Consider the following 20,721-nt stretch of genomic DNA (forward strand, 5'->3'; position numbering starts at 1 on the left):
ATCAATGCTTTGGCCATCTTAAATTAAAGGCCCTTCATCATAAAATACGTGGTTTTGAACTTTACTCAAATTGAATTTATAATCCTTACCACTTCCCTACGCATATATGAAAAAAGTGTAGTAAAATTTGCAAGTACTAAACTATATTGATAGTTGATAAGGAATTTCCAGAACAGCCAAAATAATCTTACAGAAAAAGAACAAAGTAGGAGGACTCACGTTAACCTGATTTCAAAACTTACTGCAAACATACGCTAATCAAAGTTTTGTGGTACTGGCATAAAAATAGACATACAAACCAATGGAACAGAATTCAAAGTCTGGAAGTAAGCCCACACACCTATAACCAATTGATTTTTCCAGCAACTTTGCCGAAACTAATGAGGAAAAAATGGTCTCTTCATCAAATGTTGCTGGAACAACTGGAAATCAACATGCAAAGGAATGGATTTAAGTCCCGGCCTCACACCATATGTAAAAATTAGCTCCAAAGGCATCAAATGTAAGATGTAAGAGCTAACACTATAAAACTCTTAGACAACAACAGAGGAGTAAGTCTTCACTTACTGGATTTGGCAAAAGATTCTTTGAAATGACACCAGACACATGAGCAGCAAAACAAATTTACTTTCCACATTATTTGTGTAGAGAAATGTTTTACTAAGCAACAGAATTCAAGAATATTGAAAAATCCTTGCAGGTCAACTCTGCATCGGAGGGGGTGATTGTACTTTGTTACAGAATGTTCAGTAATTGATGCCCATACTTATTTTGTCAAGACATTGAAAAGAGTTAAAATGTGTTCAGTAAGGAAAGGCGACCCTCCAATGTGTTTAGTCTGATGTGTTTAAAATATTAAGATATGCATTGATTATCCAAAAAAAGGATATTATAAGGGGCATTTCTGTCCCCAGTAAAGGTGGATAGGTAAGGTGCTATATGCTTCTGTTCAGGATAACCTGTCTTAAGGAGAAAAAGGTTCTAGAAAGAGAGAGCTTTGCCTTTGTTTTCAGATGTTGCTGTGGCCAGCTGACCAACCAGCATATTCCCCCTCTGCCAAGTGTAACATCCAGCAAAAATGGAGAGGAAAACAAACAGGTGGAGACTCAACCCGAAAAATGGTCTGTCGGCAAACACACCCAGAGCTACCCAACGGATTCCTATGGGATTCTTGAATTCCAGGGGGGCGGATGCTCCAATAAAGCCATGGTAAGAGAGGCCTTGGGAAGGGATGCCCCAGAGTCCGCAGCCTCCATCAGAGGCCCAGCCTCTCAGACTCCCAGACTGCAGACACCTGTGTCTATTTTCGGGGATGTGACTCAATCCTCCTAGATACTTCATTGCAAAGGGAAGAAATCTATCTGCACTTTCGACTTTTTAGTTGTGAGGTTTGGAAACTGGGCACTAGGATAAAGAACATGTAACGTCTTTTAAATCCATATCAAGATGGTGAATCCACAGGGGGGAAGGTATACCTGAATGGTAAAGCACATGCTTAGCCTGCATGAGATCCTGGGTTCAATCCCAAGTACCTCCATTTAAAAAAAATTAAATAAATAAACCTAATTATCTCCCCAACAAAAAAAAATGAAAAAAAAATTGGGAAAAAAAAAAAAGATTGTGAATCCACAGGTCACAGTCCAGCCCAACTCTGAAACCATACTTATCACTCTGGCTCCAATGATGAGAGATGAATTAGGTTATTGGATTTTTAGGGTTGTTTGGGGTTTTGTTTTTCATAACTGTGGACATTTAACCCACTTTAAATGGGTGAGGAGTGTCTGGAAATATTTCCCTCTGAAGTCCATCCACCGCCTCCCTGGGCCTGTGTTCAGCTGGCCCAAGAAGACCAAGGTCTTTCACATTTGCGTGTAAACAGGGAGTGTCCTCGGCCTTTCTGACGAGCCCTGCCAGAGGGGGAGGCATCAGCACTGTGAGCCCTTTCAGCTAATTCTGAATAGGACTCCCACGTCCCCGGTCAGACCATTTTTGCTGTTTCATTTTATTTCACCGGCCTGTCATCATTGTTCAGATGAAATGTGGTTGTGTTCCAAATACCACACCATAGGGGCCTTTGGAAAGGCCCCCTGCATCCCAGCCTGGACACAAAAAAGTAGTTTATAGGTCCAAGGCATCCAACCATTAACCTCGCTCAAGCCCGGATGTTGGCCCGGGATCCCCATTCCCAGCACCCACTCAGCGCGACCAGTGGACCACTCCCTCAGCAAAGTCCTGTCCAACCTCTGGAGCCACATTCTAGCTGAGCCAGCTTTGGAATTGATGCCTTCAAGATTAGGGCCGCCAAGTAAAATACAGGACATCCAGTTATATTTAAACTTCAGGAAAACCAATGGATAACTTTTTAGCATAAGTCTGTCCCAAATACTGCATGAGGCATACTCACACTGCAACATTTTTCATTGTGCACATAATATTCCAGTTTCACTGGGCATTCTGTCTTTTTATTTGTTAAAGCTGGCCACCCTTCACAGTTCCTTTCCATTGCTTGGCTGCAGACTCGCACAAAGGGTCCCAAGCCCCTCTGGAGAGAAAGCCAGCAGCTGCTGCTCAGAGACGAGCAGTAGCCCTGTTCCCTCCGACATGAGAATAAGGTGGCCATAACCAAGAACAGGTCTGGGGAGGGTAGAGCTCAGTGGTACAACGTGCTTAGCATGCACAAGGTCCTGGGTTCAATCCCCCAGTACCTTCATTTAAAAAAAATATTTTAATGTATTTTTTTAATTTATTAAAAATGATTTTTTTAAATGAGACATTATTTAAAAAACAAAAAAACCGAAGAACATATGCTGAGACCCACACACTTTTTTGCAGTACATCCGGGTGTCCCATGACACCAAGCCGGATTCACTGCTTCATCTCATGGTGAGAGACTGGCAGCTGGAACTCCCCAAGCTCTTAATATCTGTGCACGGAGGCCTCCAGAACTTTGAGATGCAGCCCAAGCTGAAACAGGTCTTTGGGAAAGGTCTGATCAAGGCTGCCATGACCACCGGGGCCTGGATCTTCACTGGGGGTGTCAGCACCGGTAAGAGCAGGTCCTCTCCCCTTGCTGTCAGCAGACAGACCCAGAGCTCATTGTGGCTTCCAAAGAGCTTTTGGATAATTAAGATAAAAAAAAAAAAAGAAAACCATATGGGGGGGGGGAGGCGGTGGTTTAGCTCAGTAGTAGATCACATGGGTGGCATGCACAAGGTCCTGGGTTCAATCCCCAGCACCTCCATGAAAAAAAAATACAGTATCCTGGTAATATTAATAGGAGAAATGAAACCTTTATTCAGTGGCTCATTTTTCATTTTGGTATGATGGTGAGAATCGTCAGCATTTCTGGCCCTCCTACGTGTCATTCCTGGAACTGAGCCCTGTACAAGCCTCGTTTTCACTGAGGCCCCCGAGTCCTTTCCCCATCCTATAGGGGAGGGAACTGAGGCACAGAGAGGTTGAGGGACATGCCAGGCAGTCTGACTCTCAACTTTAGTTGAAGGCAGCCAAGACACCCCTGTAACTTCCATCCTCAGGTCTTGGAAACATGTAAAGGAAATCCTGGCACAGTTGCTTGGGTTTCTGGTTTTGTTTTCCCTTTTCTAGGAGCTAATGCAGGATGACTAGCCAGGACGAGCTGAGATTTTCAGTATAGTTTCTTTTAATGATGAAGACTGTGATGTCCCAACCCTGTTCTGTAGGGAATGGAATGGCTGGTGAAGGGGTCCCTAAAGTTCATGAATAGTGTTTTGATGGGAGGTAAGGGGCCTACAGGTATGACTCATGGCTGCTCCCAGGTGTCATCAGCCACGTGGGGGATGCCTTGAAAGACCACTCGTCCAAGTCCAGAGGCCGGGTCTGTGCCATCGGAATTGCTCCCTGGGGCATCGTGGAGAATAAGGAAGACCTGGTTGGAAAGGATGTAAGTGTTTTCTACCCAGACATTGGCTGTTTGTAGAAATCCATCTTTATTTGGATGTAATTGTAGATTTCACCATTTGGCTATTACAAATAAAGCTGCCATATAGAAGACTTAAACAGACATTTCTTCAGTGAAGACTTCCAGATGGCCAACAGGCACATGAGAAGATGCTCAAAATCACTAATTATCAGATAAATGCAAATTAAAACTACACTGAGGTATCACCTTACACTGATCAGAATGGCCATCATTAAAAAGCCCACAAACAATAAATGCTAGAGAGGGTGTGGAGAAAAGGGAACCCTCCTACGCTGTTGGTGGGAATGTAAATTGGTGCAGCCACTACGGAAAACAGTATGGAGATTCCTTTAAAAACTAAAGATAAACTTACCGTATGATCCATCAATCCCTCTCCTGGGCATATATCTGAAGAAAATGCTAATTCAAAAAGATACATGCACTCCAGTGTTCACAGAGGCACTATTTACAATAGCCAAGACATGGAAGCAACCTAAATGTCCATCGACAGATGACTAGATGAAGAAGCTGTGGTATAAAATATACAATGGAGTATTACTCAGTCATACACAAGAATAAAATAATGCCATTTGCAGCAACATGGATGGACCTAGAGATTATCATACTAAGGGAAGTGAGTAGGAAGACAAATATCATATGGTATCACTTATTTTTGGAATCTAAAAAAATGATACAAATGAACTTATGTACGAAACAGAAACAGACTCACAGACATAAAACAAATTGATGGTTACCAAATGGGGGAAAGGGGTAAATTAGGAGTTTGGGATTAGCAGATACAAACTATTATATATAAAATAGGTAAACAACAAAGTCCTACTGTATAGCACAGGGAACCATATTGAATAGCTTGTAATAACTAGAATATGAAAAGGAATATATGTGTGTATAACTGAATCACTATGCTGTACTGTATGCCTGAAACTAACACATTATAAATCAACTATACTTCAATTAAAACAAAAACAAAAACAAATAAAGATGCTATAAGCATTTCTGTACAGGATTTTGTATTAACGTAAGTTTTTTATTTCTCTGCGACAAATGTCTAGGATTGCACTTGCTGGGTCATAATTATCTCAGATATTTGGTTGTCTTTATCAAAAATCTTTTTTTTCTAATTTAATATAAACATTTGCAAAAAACAAAGGACCCTTCAATGGAGAGGCTAAGAAAGTGAGAGTAGGCTTAAGTGTGCAATTTGATGAAGCAGTCACTGCACATCTGTGTATTCCTGCTTCCTCTGTTAGTTCTCTGTAAGTTCTGCAGCTCTGATTTGTGTTGTGCCTTCTGTCAGGTAACACGTGTGTACCAGACCATGTCCAACCCTCTGAGCAAGCTCTCTGTGCTCAACAACTCCCACACGCACTTCATCCTGGCCGACAACGGCACGGTGGGCAAGTACGGTGCCGAGGTGAAGCTGCGGAGGCAGCTGGAAAAGCACATCTCCCTGCAGAAGATCAACACCAGTAAGTTCTGGCGAGGGCCACGGGCACTGGGCTGCTGCGAAAGCCAGACTGAAAAGGAAACTATCGGACGGTATTTAGAGCCTTAACCCCAATTCTTGTTTGATTGTCTGGAGATGACTCAGTGAGACCTTAGCTACCTACCAAATCATGCTTATTGAGCTACACTGTGATGCTTTGCCCCAAGTTCACAAGGAGAGTGGACCCGAGAAACAGCCCTGCAGCTGTGTTCTTGGTGATGGGACCACGCCAACCAGTGGTTCTCATTCCTTGTGATTACTGTCATACTTGTTAAATGTCTGAACAGGAAACACATTCCTCACTTAAAGACTTAGTATGATTCCTTCTATCAGCGAAGTACTCTGTGATCATTAAATATCTCTGTAACTCTGGGTCTCACACAGACTAAGATGGGCCAGGTGGGGAAGTCTCTGGAAAGGCTGGCAGGAGCCGTCTGCTCCCAATAGGACAACCCTCCCCCTGTGCTGGTCCAGGGGGCACGGCCCTACAGGGAAGCTGCCACTGTCCAGAGGATGCTGAGGTCAAGCTAAAGAAAAAGGAATAAACCTCAGCCAGATGAAACGATCATAACAACTGGTTAGAATTAAAATAAAACCGGTGTCGTTTCTTGGCACATGTTTATACTCCAGCAATTCTTATTGCCAAGCAATTGTCGAATGATCCTAAGAATTATTTTGTTGTAACCATGACTGGTAAGATTGGGAAAGACAACCCAGGCCTGCGAAATGCTCATCATAAGTCATAATTAAAGGGACTGTGAGGCTGCATAAGTGGTAAGAACGAGGTGGCCTGTATGAGGAGTTGTGGGTTTCCGGGGGTCAGCTCCCTGGCTGATGGCTCTCACATTTCGCCTGTCCTGGCCATGTGCGTGTTCACAACACCCAGCCTCCCCTGGCCGTGTGACTTGTGGGCTTCCCTTTGTCATCCTTTGCCCAGGGCTCTGAGTGGGGCAGGGACAGCAAAGGGGTGCTCAGTCGTCACCTCCCACAGCACGGAGCTTCAGGGGTCCAGCCTCAACCACGAAGAACCAGCTCTCCGCTGTCCCTAGGAAAGGTGATTTGGCCACTGTAGTCCTGAAGATCTAGAATGCCAGGCCTTGCTGGGGTTGGACATCTGAAGGGCGGGGTCCATGTCGTCTTGGCCAGGGCTTGCCCGGCACAGAGCAGACCCTCAACACATAACTGCTGCAATGAATCCACCAGAGATTACTCTGGGAGGAGGTGGTAAAGTTTTTCAAAATATTTAAGAGCTCCTGACTGTTGAAATGCATTGTGGAAGCAAACCAGAAACTCTGAATTCCCCCACTTGAAATTCTTAGAACTTCTTCCAACAGGGCTGACAGATTTTATCTGAAGGCCTTCAGAACCGTGAGACCAGGGACATGTCTCCTATTTGCCATCTGTTAACGTTGATCGAATAACTTCCAACACAACAAATGGACTCCTGGTGAAACATGCTCAGAATATAGTCTGTTGTGTCCAGTTTGGTGTGAAATTAGGAAGTAGGCAAATTGGTCTCTGCTGTTCCTCCCCTCCCACTACCTTCCCTCTCCAGAATCTCAGCTTCTTGTGATGCTCCTTCTTCCCAGAGTCCACCCTTCTGGTTCTTCCACCAAAAGTTAGCTTGTCCTGGAGGGCAGCTATAGCTCAGTGGTAGAGAGTGCATGCCTAGCATACATGAGTTCCTGGGTTCAATCCCTGGTACCTCCACCAAAAGTGGTAAATAAATAGAAAAACCTAATTATTTCCCCCCCAAAAGATTAAAAATTAAAAAAAAATTTTTTTAAGTTAGCTTGTCCTACCATGTTCCCAAAAAGTCCTATTACCCATTAGAGACAGCAGGAGGACTCTGGGGACAAATTATTAACTGACAGGCTAATGATGGTCCATGGACCTGCCTTTTGAGATGACTCACTGCCTGTTCCAGGCACTGGAGGTAGAATCAGCCACTACTACAATATTCCACATTTATCCACCACTTGAGGTTTACAAAATACCTTGAGAGCCAATCATTTTCTTATCTTACCCTTTATACCTATTGCTCCTTTAGGAGGTAGAAGAGGCACACTAATGATTCACCTTTTATGGATGACCCTCTGTAGTTCAGGGCAGCCTGGTGATTGGCCCCACGTCTTCAGGCTAATACATGAGAGGCCAGGCATTGAACGAAGCTCAGCTGGCGCTGGTCCAGATACCTCTCACCGTGTCATTCTTTAAGGGACAGACACCCAGGGTGGAAATCTTACCTGGGGCAGGGAAGTAGGCAGGTTTGTTGGGTTTTTTTTTTGGGTTTTTTTTTTTTTGGTTTTTTTTTTTTTTGGTTTTGAGGCAGGGGAGGTAATTAACTAGATTTATATATCTTTAGAGGAGGTACTGGGGATTGAACCCAGGACCTCATGCATGCTAAGCACGCACTCTACCACACGAGCTATGCTCTACAACTCGAGCTCTACTCTCCCCACCAGTAGGCGGGTATTCTTTTAGCAAGAAGAATCTTCAGTGTTTCTCACATCTCACCTTGAAGTAGCCCGTCAACCAGGTGAGTTACACGTGGAGTTTAATCACACATGATCTGGAAAGTTCGTAATTTTTAGGCTCTGGTTTTTCCAATAAAGTCATAATGTGGGGTTTGAATAAAAGAATGAAAGCAGCCATCACATCCTAAGTTCCCCCAGGTCTCCCGGTGAACACTAAGTCCACATAAGCATTCACCCAGGCACAAAGGTTTTCCTCTTTGCCATGTTTCAGAGGGAGTGAGCGGGTGGGGTTGTGACCGTGGTCTGAGTGTGCATGCGGTGTGTGTTGCAGGACTGGGGCAGGGTGTGCCCGTCGTGGCCCTCGTGGTGGAAGGGGGTCCTAATGTGGTTTCCATCGTCTTGGAATATCTCCGAGAAGACCCTCCAGTCCCCGTGGTGGTCTGCGACGGCAGCGGCCGGGCTTCGGACATCCTGTCTTTCGCACACAAGTGCTCCGAAGAAGGCGGGTAGGATTTCTGACATGTTTCAAAGGGTGGGTCTTCAACTTCCCAGAGGAAATCATGATCCATTTAGCCATCCCAAAAACACAAAATGGAAAAGATTTACTAGCTCTCCTCTCCCACTTCCCAAGATCAGCATGTGAGGAAGCTCTCAGGACCATGATGTTTCTTACAAATTCCTTCTCGGTGGGGGAGATACGCTCTCTTCCAACTCCATTTTCCCTTATAAGGTTTTCAACAAGCCTGGAATTTAGGACTAGTGTGAACGTAATTTTTGACCATAGTCCCTTTTTGTCTTCCAACCCAGGATATCCTCCAATGGTAAAGTCCCAAATCAAAGATACCAGATGGACCTAAAGAAGTCTGATTTATTCATGCACAGATTTCACTTGTGTGGTTTTCTTCTCTTTCGCTTTTCCCCTGAACAGGATAATCAATGACTCCCTCAGGGACCAGCTTCTCGTTACCGTTCAGAAAACATTTAATTACAACAAGGCACAGTCACATCAGCTGCTGGCAGTTATAATGGAGTGCATGAAAAAGAAAGAACTCGTAAGTGTCGTGAGTTGATTTCCAAACCAGCATCACGTAGAGAGAATTCAGTTTCCTTTCTAATTCTGCCCATATGTGTGCAGGATCGAGTAGTTTAAATTTTAGTTCACCCTTTTCCAAGAGGTGCTTTCCAGATCCTGACCCGACTGGCAGTTCGGTCCGTGGGAGGGAGGCAGGGTAAGAACAGGTAGATCCTCTTCAGAGGAGGGACCGAGGTGCTTTCAGATCCTGTAAATGTCAGGTGACGTCAGGCTACCTCCCACCAATTCTGAGGCTCATGATATCAATCAGATTTAAAGCATTGAGCAGGGACATATACCATGATTTTCGGTGTGCACATACAATTCTACACTTCATTTTCCAAATACACTAATACGTCCCACTCTTTACCCCTTTGATTATGCTTATAAGGACTAGGCACTCTGGTGGCACACAGAAGAGAGCCTCTTCAAAATTCTAAATCTGGGGAGAGGGAAATAGTTCAGTGGCAGGGCATGCTTAGCATGCATGAGGTCCTGGGTTCAATCCCCAGTATCTCCACTAGAAAAAAAATTTTCAATTAAAGAAAAAAAATGTTCTCTGTAGCAACAAATACCATCAGCAAAGTGAAACAGACAAACTATAGACTGGGAAAAAAATTCTGAATCTACAAGTTTCCTACAAACACATCAAATCTGAGTAAAGATGATTTTGTCACCTCGGTTAGGCATTTAGATATTGGAGTCTACATCCACTGATTGGGCTCCCTTGGCTCCAGAGGGGGTAAATAATAAAATAAGACCCAGGCAAGGGTTCCAAATCCAGGATGAGCGATACTTTCACTGATGGAAATCCAAAGCTCCTGATGTAAAATTGTTTTGCTCTCCCGGTCACCTGGTTAAACTCAGCCCCCGTGTTTCTACTTTTAACAACTTTCCAACTCTCCCTCCCATTTTCCACTTTGCTTTACTTGGTCTTTTGACGATTAACTTGTTTTCAGGTCACTGTATTTCGAATGGGTTCTGAGGGTCAGCAAGACATCGAGATGGCGATTTTAACCGCCCTGCTGAAAGGTGAGCTCTCAGGAAAGGGTGACTCCTGTCCTTCTAGTGCTGGCCTCCCCGGGACTCCTTGCATGGCTGGGAAACCCCTCTCCCTCTCCTCCTGCCGGGAACTGTGTCTATTGGTGGTGGAACCCAGCAGCCAGGCTGCCTAGATCTCAGTACACAGCTCCAGTAAAAAGGTGAGGCTCAAATGGGTTTCTTGGGAGGGGTCTTTTCCATGGGGACACATGGACCATGATGGGCTGAAGTCAAGGAGCAGTTTCCGTTGGCAACTAGTTCATTACAGGTTTGAACTCACAGAGGGTAAATGTGAAACGATCTTTCATTTGCGATCCCGGTATCCTGCCGTGCCCTATCTGATTTCCCTAGCTTGCTCCTGACGACAGTCCCTGCCAGGGACAACCTGGCCACTCACAGGGTCACTCTAGAACACCCTTCCCCCTACCTCTCTTCTACATTGAGAAGGGGAGGGGCAGGGGCAGGAGGAAGGGGGAGGAGTCAGCTTCCAGGCGCCTGCCTGGGGGTGCATCTTTCAGTGATCAGGGCTGGCCCTCTTGGGCGGTGCTCCCCCTCGGCCTGGCCAATGTCTGGACAGCCCCAGGGCTCCTATCCTCTTGCAGATGAGGGTCCCAGAGTCCCTGGCTTCCTTCCAGTTCCTCCCAGGGAGACCATGCTGAGATGGCATGGAAAGAAGTTGCCTTCTCCCTGCCCCTAGGCAGCCCTTGAGAATACGAAGTCCTCAGCTTTGGGAACCTGAGTGATTACTCAGGGGGAGGAGAAAAAGCAGCCTGCTTAATCCTTAAGGCCGATGTTGCGCCCCAGGGCGGTCCAGGCCTGGAGTGAGAAATGCCCCGTTTCTGACCTTCCAGGAACGAACGCATCGGCTCCGGACCAGCTGAGCCTGGCGCTGGCTTGGAATCGCGTTGACATAGCTCGGAGCCAGATCTTTGTCTTTGGGCCCCGCTGGCCGGTGAGACTCGGTGTTTCTCAGTTCCTACCATTCCCCGTGACTGTGTACAGGTGATGTATTCATACGTCTTCCCTGGTGTCAGGATCTCAGGATGTTATCTGGAGCTTCTGATGCCCCAGCTGTAATCATTAAGATTATCAGACGTTGCTATTCAACTTCAAAGAACCAGCAAGAAGTAAGAGTTGCTAGCACTAACTTCAGATTCAAACCAGTCTTCTTTTTTTTTTTTAATTTTTACTTTTTATTGAAATGTAGTTGATTTACAATGTTAGTTTCAGGTGTACAGCAAAGCAATTCAGTTATACACATACATACACATATATTTTCTTTTCAGGTTCTTTTCCATTATAGGTTATTACAAGATATTAAGTATAATTCCCTGTGCTATATAGTAGATCCTTATTGTTTATCTGTTTTATATATAGTAATGTGTGTATATGTTAATCTCAAACTCCTAATTTATCCTTGCCCCTCCTTTCCCCTTTGGTAACCATAGTTTTTTTCTATGTCCATGATCTAACCAGTGCTCCTGAAGTAAGAGCCACTGAATATTTCATCATTGCTGGTGAACATAGGGGTTTTTTTCCACCCTTTTAAAGAAAAAGAAGAAAGAAAATAGCTCATTAAAATGAAATATAATGATTGAACTGAAAGCATTAATGTTTCAAACTCTGTTTTATGAAACCCCAGTGGCCTACGGAACTCTGTGTGTGTGTGTGTTTGTGTGTGTGTGTGATCTTTGTATGTGGTTCTTGGGGTGTGGTGTGTATGTGTGTGGTTTGATGTATTGTGTGTGTCTCTGTGTGTAGCATGTGTACAGGGTGTGTGATGCGTGTGTGGATGGATGTGTGCCATGTGATGTAGGCTATGGTTTAGCATATGTGTGGTGCGTGGGATCTGTGTGTGTGGCATAAATATAAGGAAATTGATGTGTGCGCGTGTCTGTGTGTGCGTGCACGTGTGTGTGTGGCTGTACGTGAGTGTGGTGTAGGAGTGTGTGTGCATAATGAGCACGTGTGATCAGCAGCCCTTAGCGTCCCACTCCTTCAATCAAAGCAGCTTCTTTGATGGGTTTTGTAGATTGGGACTCAGGGTAAATTTTTGTTGTAAAAAGGGCTCTGTTCCTTCAAAAGGGGATTGGAATGTCTAGAGTTCATGTCAGGCCTGAAAAACTATATTTCTCAAAACAAGCTTGGCATATCACCACAAAATGCATTTCATTTTTCACAATTATCATAAATGTGGTTTGAAAAGCAAATCAAAAAGCAGAGCATCCTGTAAAAGTGGAGCCCTTGTGCCCAATCTCCCAAAGGCATGTACGTAACTGTCTCCATGATCCGGTTTCCTGGCCGGTGCCTCCGTACGTTGATGGGTAGACATGTGATTAATCATCGGTAGACGTGTCCTTCAGTTCTCTACTCAGGAACAGAAAGAAGTAGCTCATTTGCACTGTCTGCCCTGCCTGCCCCTCCCAGGTTTGATAAATCTATGTTTAATTCTTTTATTGTCTTGATAGCTTTAAACCATCTGCATGTTTCATCAGCTTTAATCTCCCATGTTGTAAAATGAAGATGTTAGTAACTCTATCCTTGTCCTTCCTTTCCCGATACCGTCCACATCCCTGCTTCAATCAGCCTCACCTTTTCATGGAGGAGACAGTTAACATTTACATGTTGTTCTGGAATCCTCATTCAGGTCTGTTTACAGCTCACTCTTTCATAGGAGTCCTTTTTATTTTTATTTTTATTTTTATTTTTATTTTTATTTTTATTTTTATTTTTATTTTTATTTTTATTTTTAACCATGTGATGGATATTTGCTTCCAGTTCTTGCCTGAGAACAATGAATAGTGTTGCTAGGAACATTTATGTGCAAGTTTTGTGTGGACATATGTTTCCATTTCTCTTCAGCAGATACATCTTTTCTTTAACACTCATCAATCCTGAGAGGAACAGGAGTTGGACAGGAAAGGGAATAAAGTTTTGGATAGAGAGATTAATCATACACTCAGTAAGGGAACTCGTTTTTACAGGGACTTGATTTCAGCAGCAGCAAATGGTAGAACTAAGCTCTTCTCTGACTTTCTTGAACCAAAACCCAACTTTTAAAAAACATTCTGTTTTTACTGACTCATCCACTTCACAAATGCTGGCCAACCACTCCCTGTGAGCCAAGCCCTATGCTAGGCTCTGGGAACACCTGGGTGACTAAAACAGAATGGCTACAGCCTTTACACGTTTCTCTGTGTGGTATCGGGTGGACATGGGGGAGGAAGGAGGCAGGTAGGAAGCAGGTAATCAACCAGATAAATACTGGATTGTAAATTGGAGTAAGTGCTAAGAAGGAAAATGCACATTTCCTTGAGAGAGAAGTGGGGGAACTAATTCTTATGGAGACACCAGGGAAGACCTTTCTGGTAAAGTGGAGCTAGCTAATTTGGGAATGGTTTAGCTGGGTATGTCATGCTCAGGGGCTCTAATGAGGCTGCAGCCCCGTCTCCCTATAGGCTAGGGCTGCATTCATTCGATAGCTTGACTGGGGCTGGAAGATCCACTTCAGGATGGCTCACTATATAGATGGTGAGTTCAGTCTGGCTGTTGACTAAGGGTATCAGTTCCTCCCCTTGTGGGTTATTGACAGGGCTGCTTGAACGCTTCACAATATGTGGTTAGCATTTTTTGCTTTTTCCTTCTGACCTTTTCCTTTGTTTTGGTTTGGTTTTTTCCAACTACTGTATCACCTTGTTTTTGCTTTGTTCCCAATTTTTTTATTGTGGTAAAAAATATTTAAGTGAAATTCACCATCTTAACCATTTTTAAGACTACAGTTCAGTGCTATTAAGTACATTTACATTGTTGTGCAACCATCACCACCACCATCCATCCACAGTACACTTTCTGTTTTACAAAACTGAAACTCTACACCCATTAAACACTAACCCCGCATTTCCCTCCACCAGCCCTTAGCATCTCCTTCCTGCTTGTTGTCTCTATGAATTTAACTACTCTTATGTTCTTCATACAAGTAGAATTCTGCAATATTTATCCTTTTGTGATTGGCTGGTTTCACTGAACATAATGTCCTCCAGGTTCATCCATTCTGCGGCATGTGTTAGAGTTTCCTTCCTTTTTTAAGGCTTAACAATATTCCATTGTATGTATAGATCACATTTTGCTTATCCATTCAATTATTGATGGACACTTGGTTGCTTCTACCTTTTGGCTATTTTAAATAATGCTGCTCTGAATATGGGGGTACAAATGTCTCTTCAAGACCCTGTTTTCAATTTTTTGGGGCATATACCCAGATGTGGAATTGCAGGATCATAGGGTAATTCTATTTTTAATTTTTTGAGGAGCTGCTAAACTTTTCCATAGTTGCTGCACCATTTTACATTCCCTCCAATAGTGCACAGGGATTCCAATTTCTCCACATTCTAGCCAAATCTCATTGTTTTTAATAGGGTCATCCTAACAGGTGTGAGGTTGTATCTTATGGTGGTTTTGAGATAGATTGATAGATCGATAGATAGATAGATCGGTCGATCACAGTGGAATAATACTCAGCCGTTAAAAAAGAATGAAATAATGCCATTTGCAGCAACATGGATGGATCTAGATATTATTATACTAAGTGAGGTCACACAGAGAAAGACAAATATTATGATATCATCTATATGTGGAATTTAAAAGAATGACACAAATGAAGTTATTTACAAAACAGAAACAGACTCATAGGAAACAAACTGGTTACCAAAGGGGGAAGGTGGGGGAGAGATAAATTAGGAGTTTGGGATTTATACTAACTACTATATATAAAATATATAAAATAAATAAACAACAAAGTCCTATTGTATAGTACAGGGAATTCTAGTCAATATCTTGTAATAGTCTATAATGAAAAAGAATATGGAAAGGAATATATATATGGCAACTGAATCACTATACTGTGCAGAAACTAACACAACATTGTAAACCAACTATAGTTTATTGAAAAAAAGTCAACCACTTTTAGTACATAAATGCACTTTATCAGGCATGTAAGTAACAGTGGTCACGAGATCAGGGCTTTCTCCATCAGACAGCCGTGTGTGTGTGTGTGTGTGTGTGTGTGTACCCACAAGTAGGCGTGCCTGTGCACAAGTCTGCGTGGATGCACATGTTTGCAGGAAAGCACGTGAGCCCCTGTACCTGTGTGCGCACGCGCGCAGAGAGGAGGGGCGGTCCGTGCGCTTCTCCTGGGACCCCCAGGCAGCTTTGATATCTTTCCCGACTCTGCTTGCTGTGGACCGCAGCCCTTGGGAAGCCTGGCGCCCCCGACGGACACCAAGGCCACGGAGAAGGAGAAGAAGCCGCCCACAGCGACCACCAAGGGGGGCAGAGGAAAAGGAAAAGGCAAGAAGAAAGGGAAGGTGAAAGAGGAGGTGGAGGAAGAAACAGACCCCCGGAAGCTCGAGCTGCTGAACTGGGTGCGTGGGCCTCGAAGCCAGTCACCCTCCTCTGCGGGAAGGGATAGACCTTGTTGCCTTTGCTACAGCCCTACCAGGGGCCCTGAGCCCAGGAGGCAGTGGTGAAGCATCCAATACTGATCAGTATTTCAGGGGGCTGTTAGGGTGTCCCAGTCGCCGAGCATCCCTGCTGTGAGAGAGAACAAAACCACTTGGAAAGGAGGCCTGGGCACCTTGCCCAGCAGTGCCTCTCTCTGACTGGCAGACACGCAGGTGTTTGATGCGGGGAAACAAACCGATAGTTACCGAATGCATGCAACTCAGGAACTAAAGTCGGAGCCCATGGTTGGGATGTAGGGGTAACTACAGTCGGCTGGGCCGGGACGCCAAGCCACACATCACCTGGTGGTTCCAAGCTTGAGGCTGTCAGGACACAGCAGGACAGGTGCTGGGCCTTTCTGGTGCTCTGTGACTGGCGTCATCGTAGTCACTCACCCTGGTGGCACATGGCCTATAGGGGACGGGGCACAGAGGGAGGGGAGGGAGTCATTCTCATTCATGGAAACAAACTCCCTGCAGAAGGCTTCACAATATTCCGAGTTGTATCATTGTTAGACAGAGACATGCAGGTTCTATTATTGTTAAAGGAAACAGACGTAAGTGATAAATCATAGTATAAATCATAGTATATACAATGTTACGCTCCACCAGCTCAGAAAGCAATGTTTATGGAGATTGGAGTTTGCAGATTTAAGTACTGAATGCAATTTTGTTTTTGTTTTTTAAATCAAAAAAAAAATTTAGGGGAGGTAATTAGGTTTATTTATCTATGTATTTAATGGAAGTACTGGGGATTGAACCCAGGACCTCATTATTTATCTATGTATTTAATGGAAGTACTGGGGATTGAACCCAGGACCTCAGCTATACCCTCCCCCATTGCAATTTTATTTTAAAAAGAATGCAACAACTTACATGGTGTTTCTTTCTCATGTTTATATTACAACTAAATCAACTAATCAACTCTTTTATTTACTTTTTTTTTTTCACCCTGGAAACTGGAGAGCAATGCCAGTTTGGCTGTAATTTTGAATCCTTTCCAATTTGTTTTTAATGTGTCAAACTTTGATGCATTAATAAGACACGTGGGGGCAAACCAAGGAGGAAGGAGAGGGGCGATGGGGAGTGTTTACTCGGGACAAAGAGCAAAGAGAGCCTTGTGCAGATGTTCTAGGCTGTGAGGCATGGGTTGAGGGGGACACCCTCACACCTTGCTCTTGGGATCGCACAGGTGAACGCTCTGGAGCAGGCCATGCTGGACGCACTGGTCCTCGATCGCGTGGACTTCGTGAGGCTCCTGATTGAAAATGGAGTCAACATGCAGCATTTTCTCACCATCCCGAGACTGGAAGAGCTGTACAACACGGTGAGAGTTCCAGGAGGAGGGAGAGCGAGGGAAGCTAGCCCTCTAGATGTACTTGCGATGGATGCACAAACGCGCTCTGTGAGCATCCCCATCAGAACACGGCTTCAGCTGGAGACCCATCATTGAACAGCAACTGTTCTCACCTGACACCGGCCAGCAGAGGCTCCCATCCTTACCAACCTCCGCCAGGCTGGCCAGCCGCTTCTATCTGTAGTATTAACTCAGAGGTGGTCCGTGAGGACTAGTTTATATGTGACATAATCCAGCTCCCGAAATTAATAGCTGAGTGAAAAGTTACCCGGGTGAGCCCTCATGAGTTCCTGGGGACTCCCACTTTTGATGAGGCTTTGATGAAAAATGTAAAACTAAGTTTTCACAGCAAAGAGCTCCAGATACTAGAAGGAAAGTGCATAAAATCCTTGTGGCTTGTCTTATTACAATGTGAATTTGCTTTTCCTTCCCTGTTCTGAAAAGTTAAGTAGCCCAAGTGGTCCTTGGCGGTGGCTTGCTAAAACTCAGGGAACTCTTAACACATTATTGTACATCAGAAGATGCTCTTTAAAATCATTCGATAAAAGACATTTAACATATTTCTGAACATGCAAGATACTTCTTAGCCACAACCAGTCCTGTCCCGTAAAAGAAATGGGCTGCGAGTGGGTTACCTCCCAAATCTCACAATTCATTAATTCTAGAAAGTAGAATAGGGTTTTGCTCCAAGACTTAAAAGAGGAAAGAAAACATATTTATTATGGCTGAATGTTTCTCTTTCAGAGACTGGGTCCACCAAACACACTTCATTTGCTGGTGAGGGATGTAAAAAAGGTCAGTCTGCTCTGGTGTTTTTATTTGTTGGTTTTTTTTTTTTAAGTCTGCTGTTTTATCATCATTTACCTGTTGACATCTTTCAATAGGACATTTTTTAAAGTAATTTTTAAATTTCCAAGTGTATTGTCATCTTATTGGAGGCATAAAAAATAATGAGTTCCTCTCTCCAGAAAAAGAGTTTACTTTAAAAAAAAAAAAATGTTTTATCTTCTTTAAGTGTAATGTTCATCCCACACACGATGGGTGGGCACTGAGTGCCTGATTACAAGTTGGCACCGTTACCAAGGCAGGGGCCCTGGCCGGGGCGGGCTCCTTCCTGTTCCCCTGCTTCTCCATGGTCTGCATCTCCTTTAAGATCTGCCCCTCACTCCCTTCCTGAGCCTCTTTCCAGAAGTCCTAGCAGGCCTGGCCTCACATCAGTGTGCATGTTCTGTGGACTGGGGCAGTTGTGTTGCTCTGACCCTTTCGGTGTCCTCGTTAGTAAGTAAGAGAAGCTTTCTCCCCTTCCCAGAGCTGCCAACGACGGCCAGTCCATGTTCCCGTAAGGCCCGGCGAGTTCACTGTTCTGCTGTTTCTTGAGTCATGTCGCCACAGGCTGGAGAATCAAACCGGGTTAACACAGAGTGACTCATGCCTCCAGAACGCAGCCCCGGGCGGGCAGAGTGCAGGACGTGTGTTCCTGTTCTGAGCAAGAGGAAAGAACTCCAGGGAGAGAGTGGGGCCTTCGGTCAGAGTCCCAGATTGTCTATCACACTTCATACAAATATCTAATTCGAATACTGTGAGAATTTGGCTTTTACGACCAACACTCTGGATCAGAGCAGAATCAGTGGCGCAAGGAACCATTAGGGACCAGTGCCCTCGGTTCCCACTTTCCCAGATTTCTTAGATTGGGAAGTGCTCACGTTGAAAAGCCACAGCTGTTCAAGTTCAGATTTCACCCGGATGGCTTCAGTAATCTTCCCTGTACTACTCAGGCATAAGAAAAGAATAAAATAAGGCCATTTGCAGCAACATGGATGGACCTTGAGATGATCATACTAAGTGAAGTAAGTCAGAGAAAAACAGATATCACATGATATCACTTATATGTAGAATCTAAAAAAATAAAATGACACAAACGAACTTACTTACAAAACAGAAACAGACTCACAGATGTAGAGAACCAAAGGGGAAAGGGCGAGGCATAAATTAGGCATTTGGGATTAGCAGATACAAACTACTATATATAGAATAGATAAAAAGTAAGGACCTACTGTATAGCACAGGGAACTATATTCAATATCTTTTGTAACTAATGAAAAAGAATATGCGAAGGAATATATGTGTGTATGTATATGAATAACATTCTCTCCTACCCTTCCCAGCCACAGGGTGCCCCCACTTAAGCTCCTCCCACATCTTATGAAGTTCAAGCTCCTTCTAAGAAACTTGCACCCACTGGGCCCATCACGTCCCCACCAAGTGGGATACATGCCAGACACTCACGTGTTTTGCCCTATGCCCTGCTCTCGTGTGCAGTGCTGTCCCCTACTGCCCCTGCTCCGCCTGCTCCTGCCTGCCTCATTGTCACCTTCTCCGGGAAGCCCTTTCTCACCCTCCACCTGCCCACCCAGGCAGAGTGGGGCCTGAACACGCTCCTGCGTCAGGGCTGTTGGTGACTTTGCCCTCGTGCCCCGAAACAGCAAGCTCCCCAAGGCAGCACTGTATCCCCTTATCCCCTTATGTGGAATCCCTGACTTGGTCAAGGCTCACGATAGGGGCTGAACAAATTTGCAACACTGGAGTGAAGGATTTAGTCCTTCTGTAAAGGGAGGACTTTTGGAAGGTGTCATCTCCATGGGATGGACCCCAGGTTTCCACCATCATTTTAGCCATATGAAATTAACCAAGCAATAAACAGCACATAGCAGAAAATCCTTAGAGTGGGCTGGCCAGCTCTGCCTCCTGGACAAGCCAGCTGCCCGGGGACAGGAGCGACGGACTCACAGGTGCATGGATGCCTCTCTTAGCATTTCTCCTCCCCACCCACACACTGCCTTACCTCAATTTACCTACTTCTGTTCTGTGACAGAACGCTGCTCCTCCCCCTGACTTCTGGTCACATCAGGTCGTTTGTAGTGTTTGTGTTCTTCCTGAAATCAGACAGGTGCCCCAGAAAGTCCCAGAGGCCCACGGGGAGCTTTCATTAGAAACATCCCAGCCCCGGGGCTGTTCTGTCCTTCCATGGTTCTCCTGCCTGCACCACTGGCCACTTCCTCTGGCAGAGAATCTGGTCACCAGGCCACCAAAGCTGGCTTCTCCCCTGCGAGCAGCTATCAAAACACCTTCTCAACAAAACTAATTTACTCTTACAAAGAAATCTCACACCAGCTGCCCCATCTTTCCACTACACTTACACATGCACATCTCAAGCCATTGCAGCCAAGAGCAAGCCCGTCCTCTACCCTATGGCCTCATGAGTTTCTAACTATTCACTGGGAGGGTTTAACCCGTTGTCTGCCTCCATCATACGGTGATAGGCTGAGTACCGTTTAATGCCCTGTTGGTTACATGAACTTCCACGTCATGGGCAGGAAGGACCACTATGCCTGAGCTATGCAATGAGGTCCACGCTGCACATCCACCCTTTCAAGGGCCTGAGACACAGCTGCTTTTCTTACAGGGCAACCTCCCTCCCGATTACCACATCAGCCTCATAGACATCGGGCTCGTGCTGGAGTACCTCATGGGAGGGGCCTACCGCTGCAACTACACGCGGAAAAGCTTCCGGACCCTTTACAACAACTTGTTTGGACCCAAGAGGGTAGAACTAAGCGAACGGGTGGTGTTCTGTGGTTCCTGGAGTCCCAAGTGGTTCCTTGCTCCCCTTCTCACTAGCTCATCACCCCATCCCCCAGGCACACCTGCCTGCAGTGACTCTCAGATGTGAGGCCTCACGGTCCCTATGGATGCTAAGTCTTCACCGCATGCCTGCATCCCCTAACACGTCGGGCTGCGCAGTCCACTTGCGTCTGCCCCCATCTCCTGT

At 44.9% G+C, this 20,721-nt stretch overlaps 1 protein-coding gene across 2 annotated transcripts; it reads left to right on the forward strand.

Moving 5' to 3' along the window:
• The first annotated feature begins 1,075 nt into the window (after positions 1-1,075).
• On the forward strand, positions 1,076-20,622 carry LOC141575232 (transient receptor potential cation channel subfamily M member 1-like). 2 transcript variants are annotated; one of them, XM_074354054.1, is made up of 12 exons: positions 1,076-1,209; positions 2,833-3,046; positions 3,798-3,922; positions 5,259-5,430; positions 8,256-8,430; positions 8,853-8,976; positions 9,956-10,028; positions 10,889-10,989; positions 15,284-15,457; positions 16,728-16,862; positions 17,637-17,687; positions 20,356-20,622. In XM_074354054.1, exons 1-12 carry the CDS (start codon positions 1,207-1,209, stop codon positions 20,620-20,622), a joined length of 1,614 nt encoding a protein of 537 aa, XP_074210155.1. In that variant the 5' UTR covers positions 1,076-1,206. The 2 variants fall into 2 exon arrangements, with proteins under 2 accessions (XP_074210155.1, XP_074210156.1); XM_074354055.1 differs by lacking the exons at positions 8,853-8,976; positions 9,956-10,028; positions 10,889-10,989; ... (2 more) ...; positions 17,637-17,687; positions 20,356-20,622 and having other exon boundaries at positions 8,256-8,434.
• Positions 20,623-20,721: the final 99 nt, after the last annotated feature.

This window comes from Camelus bactrianus, chromosome 27, assembly GCF_048773025.1.
Source record: "Camelus bactrianus isolate YW-2024 breed Bactrian camel chromosome 27, ASM4877302v1, whole genome shotgun sequence".
In the NCBI taxonomy this organism is placed as follows: Eukaryota; Metazoa; Chordata; class Mammalia; order Artiodactyla; family Camelidae; genus Camelus; species Camelus bactrianus.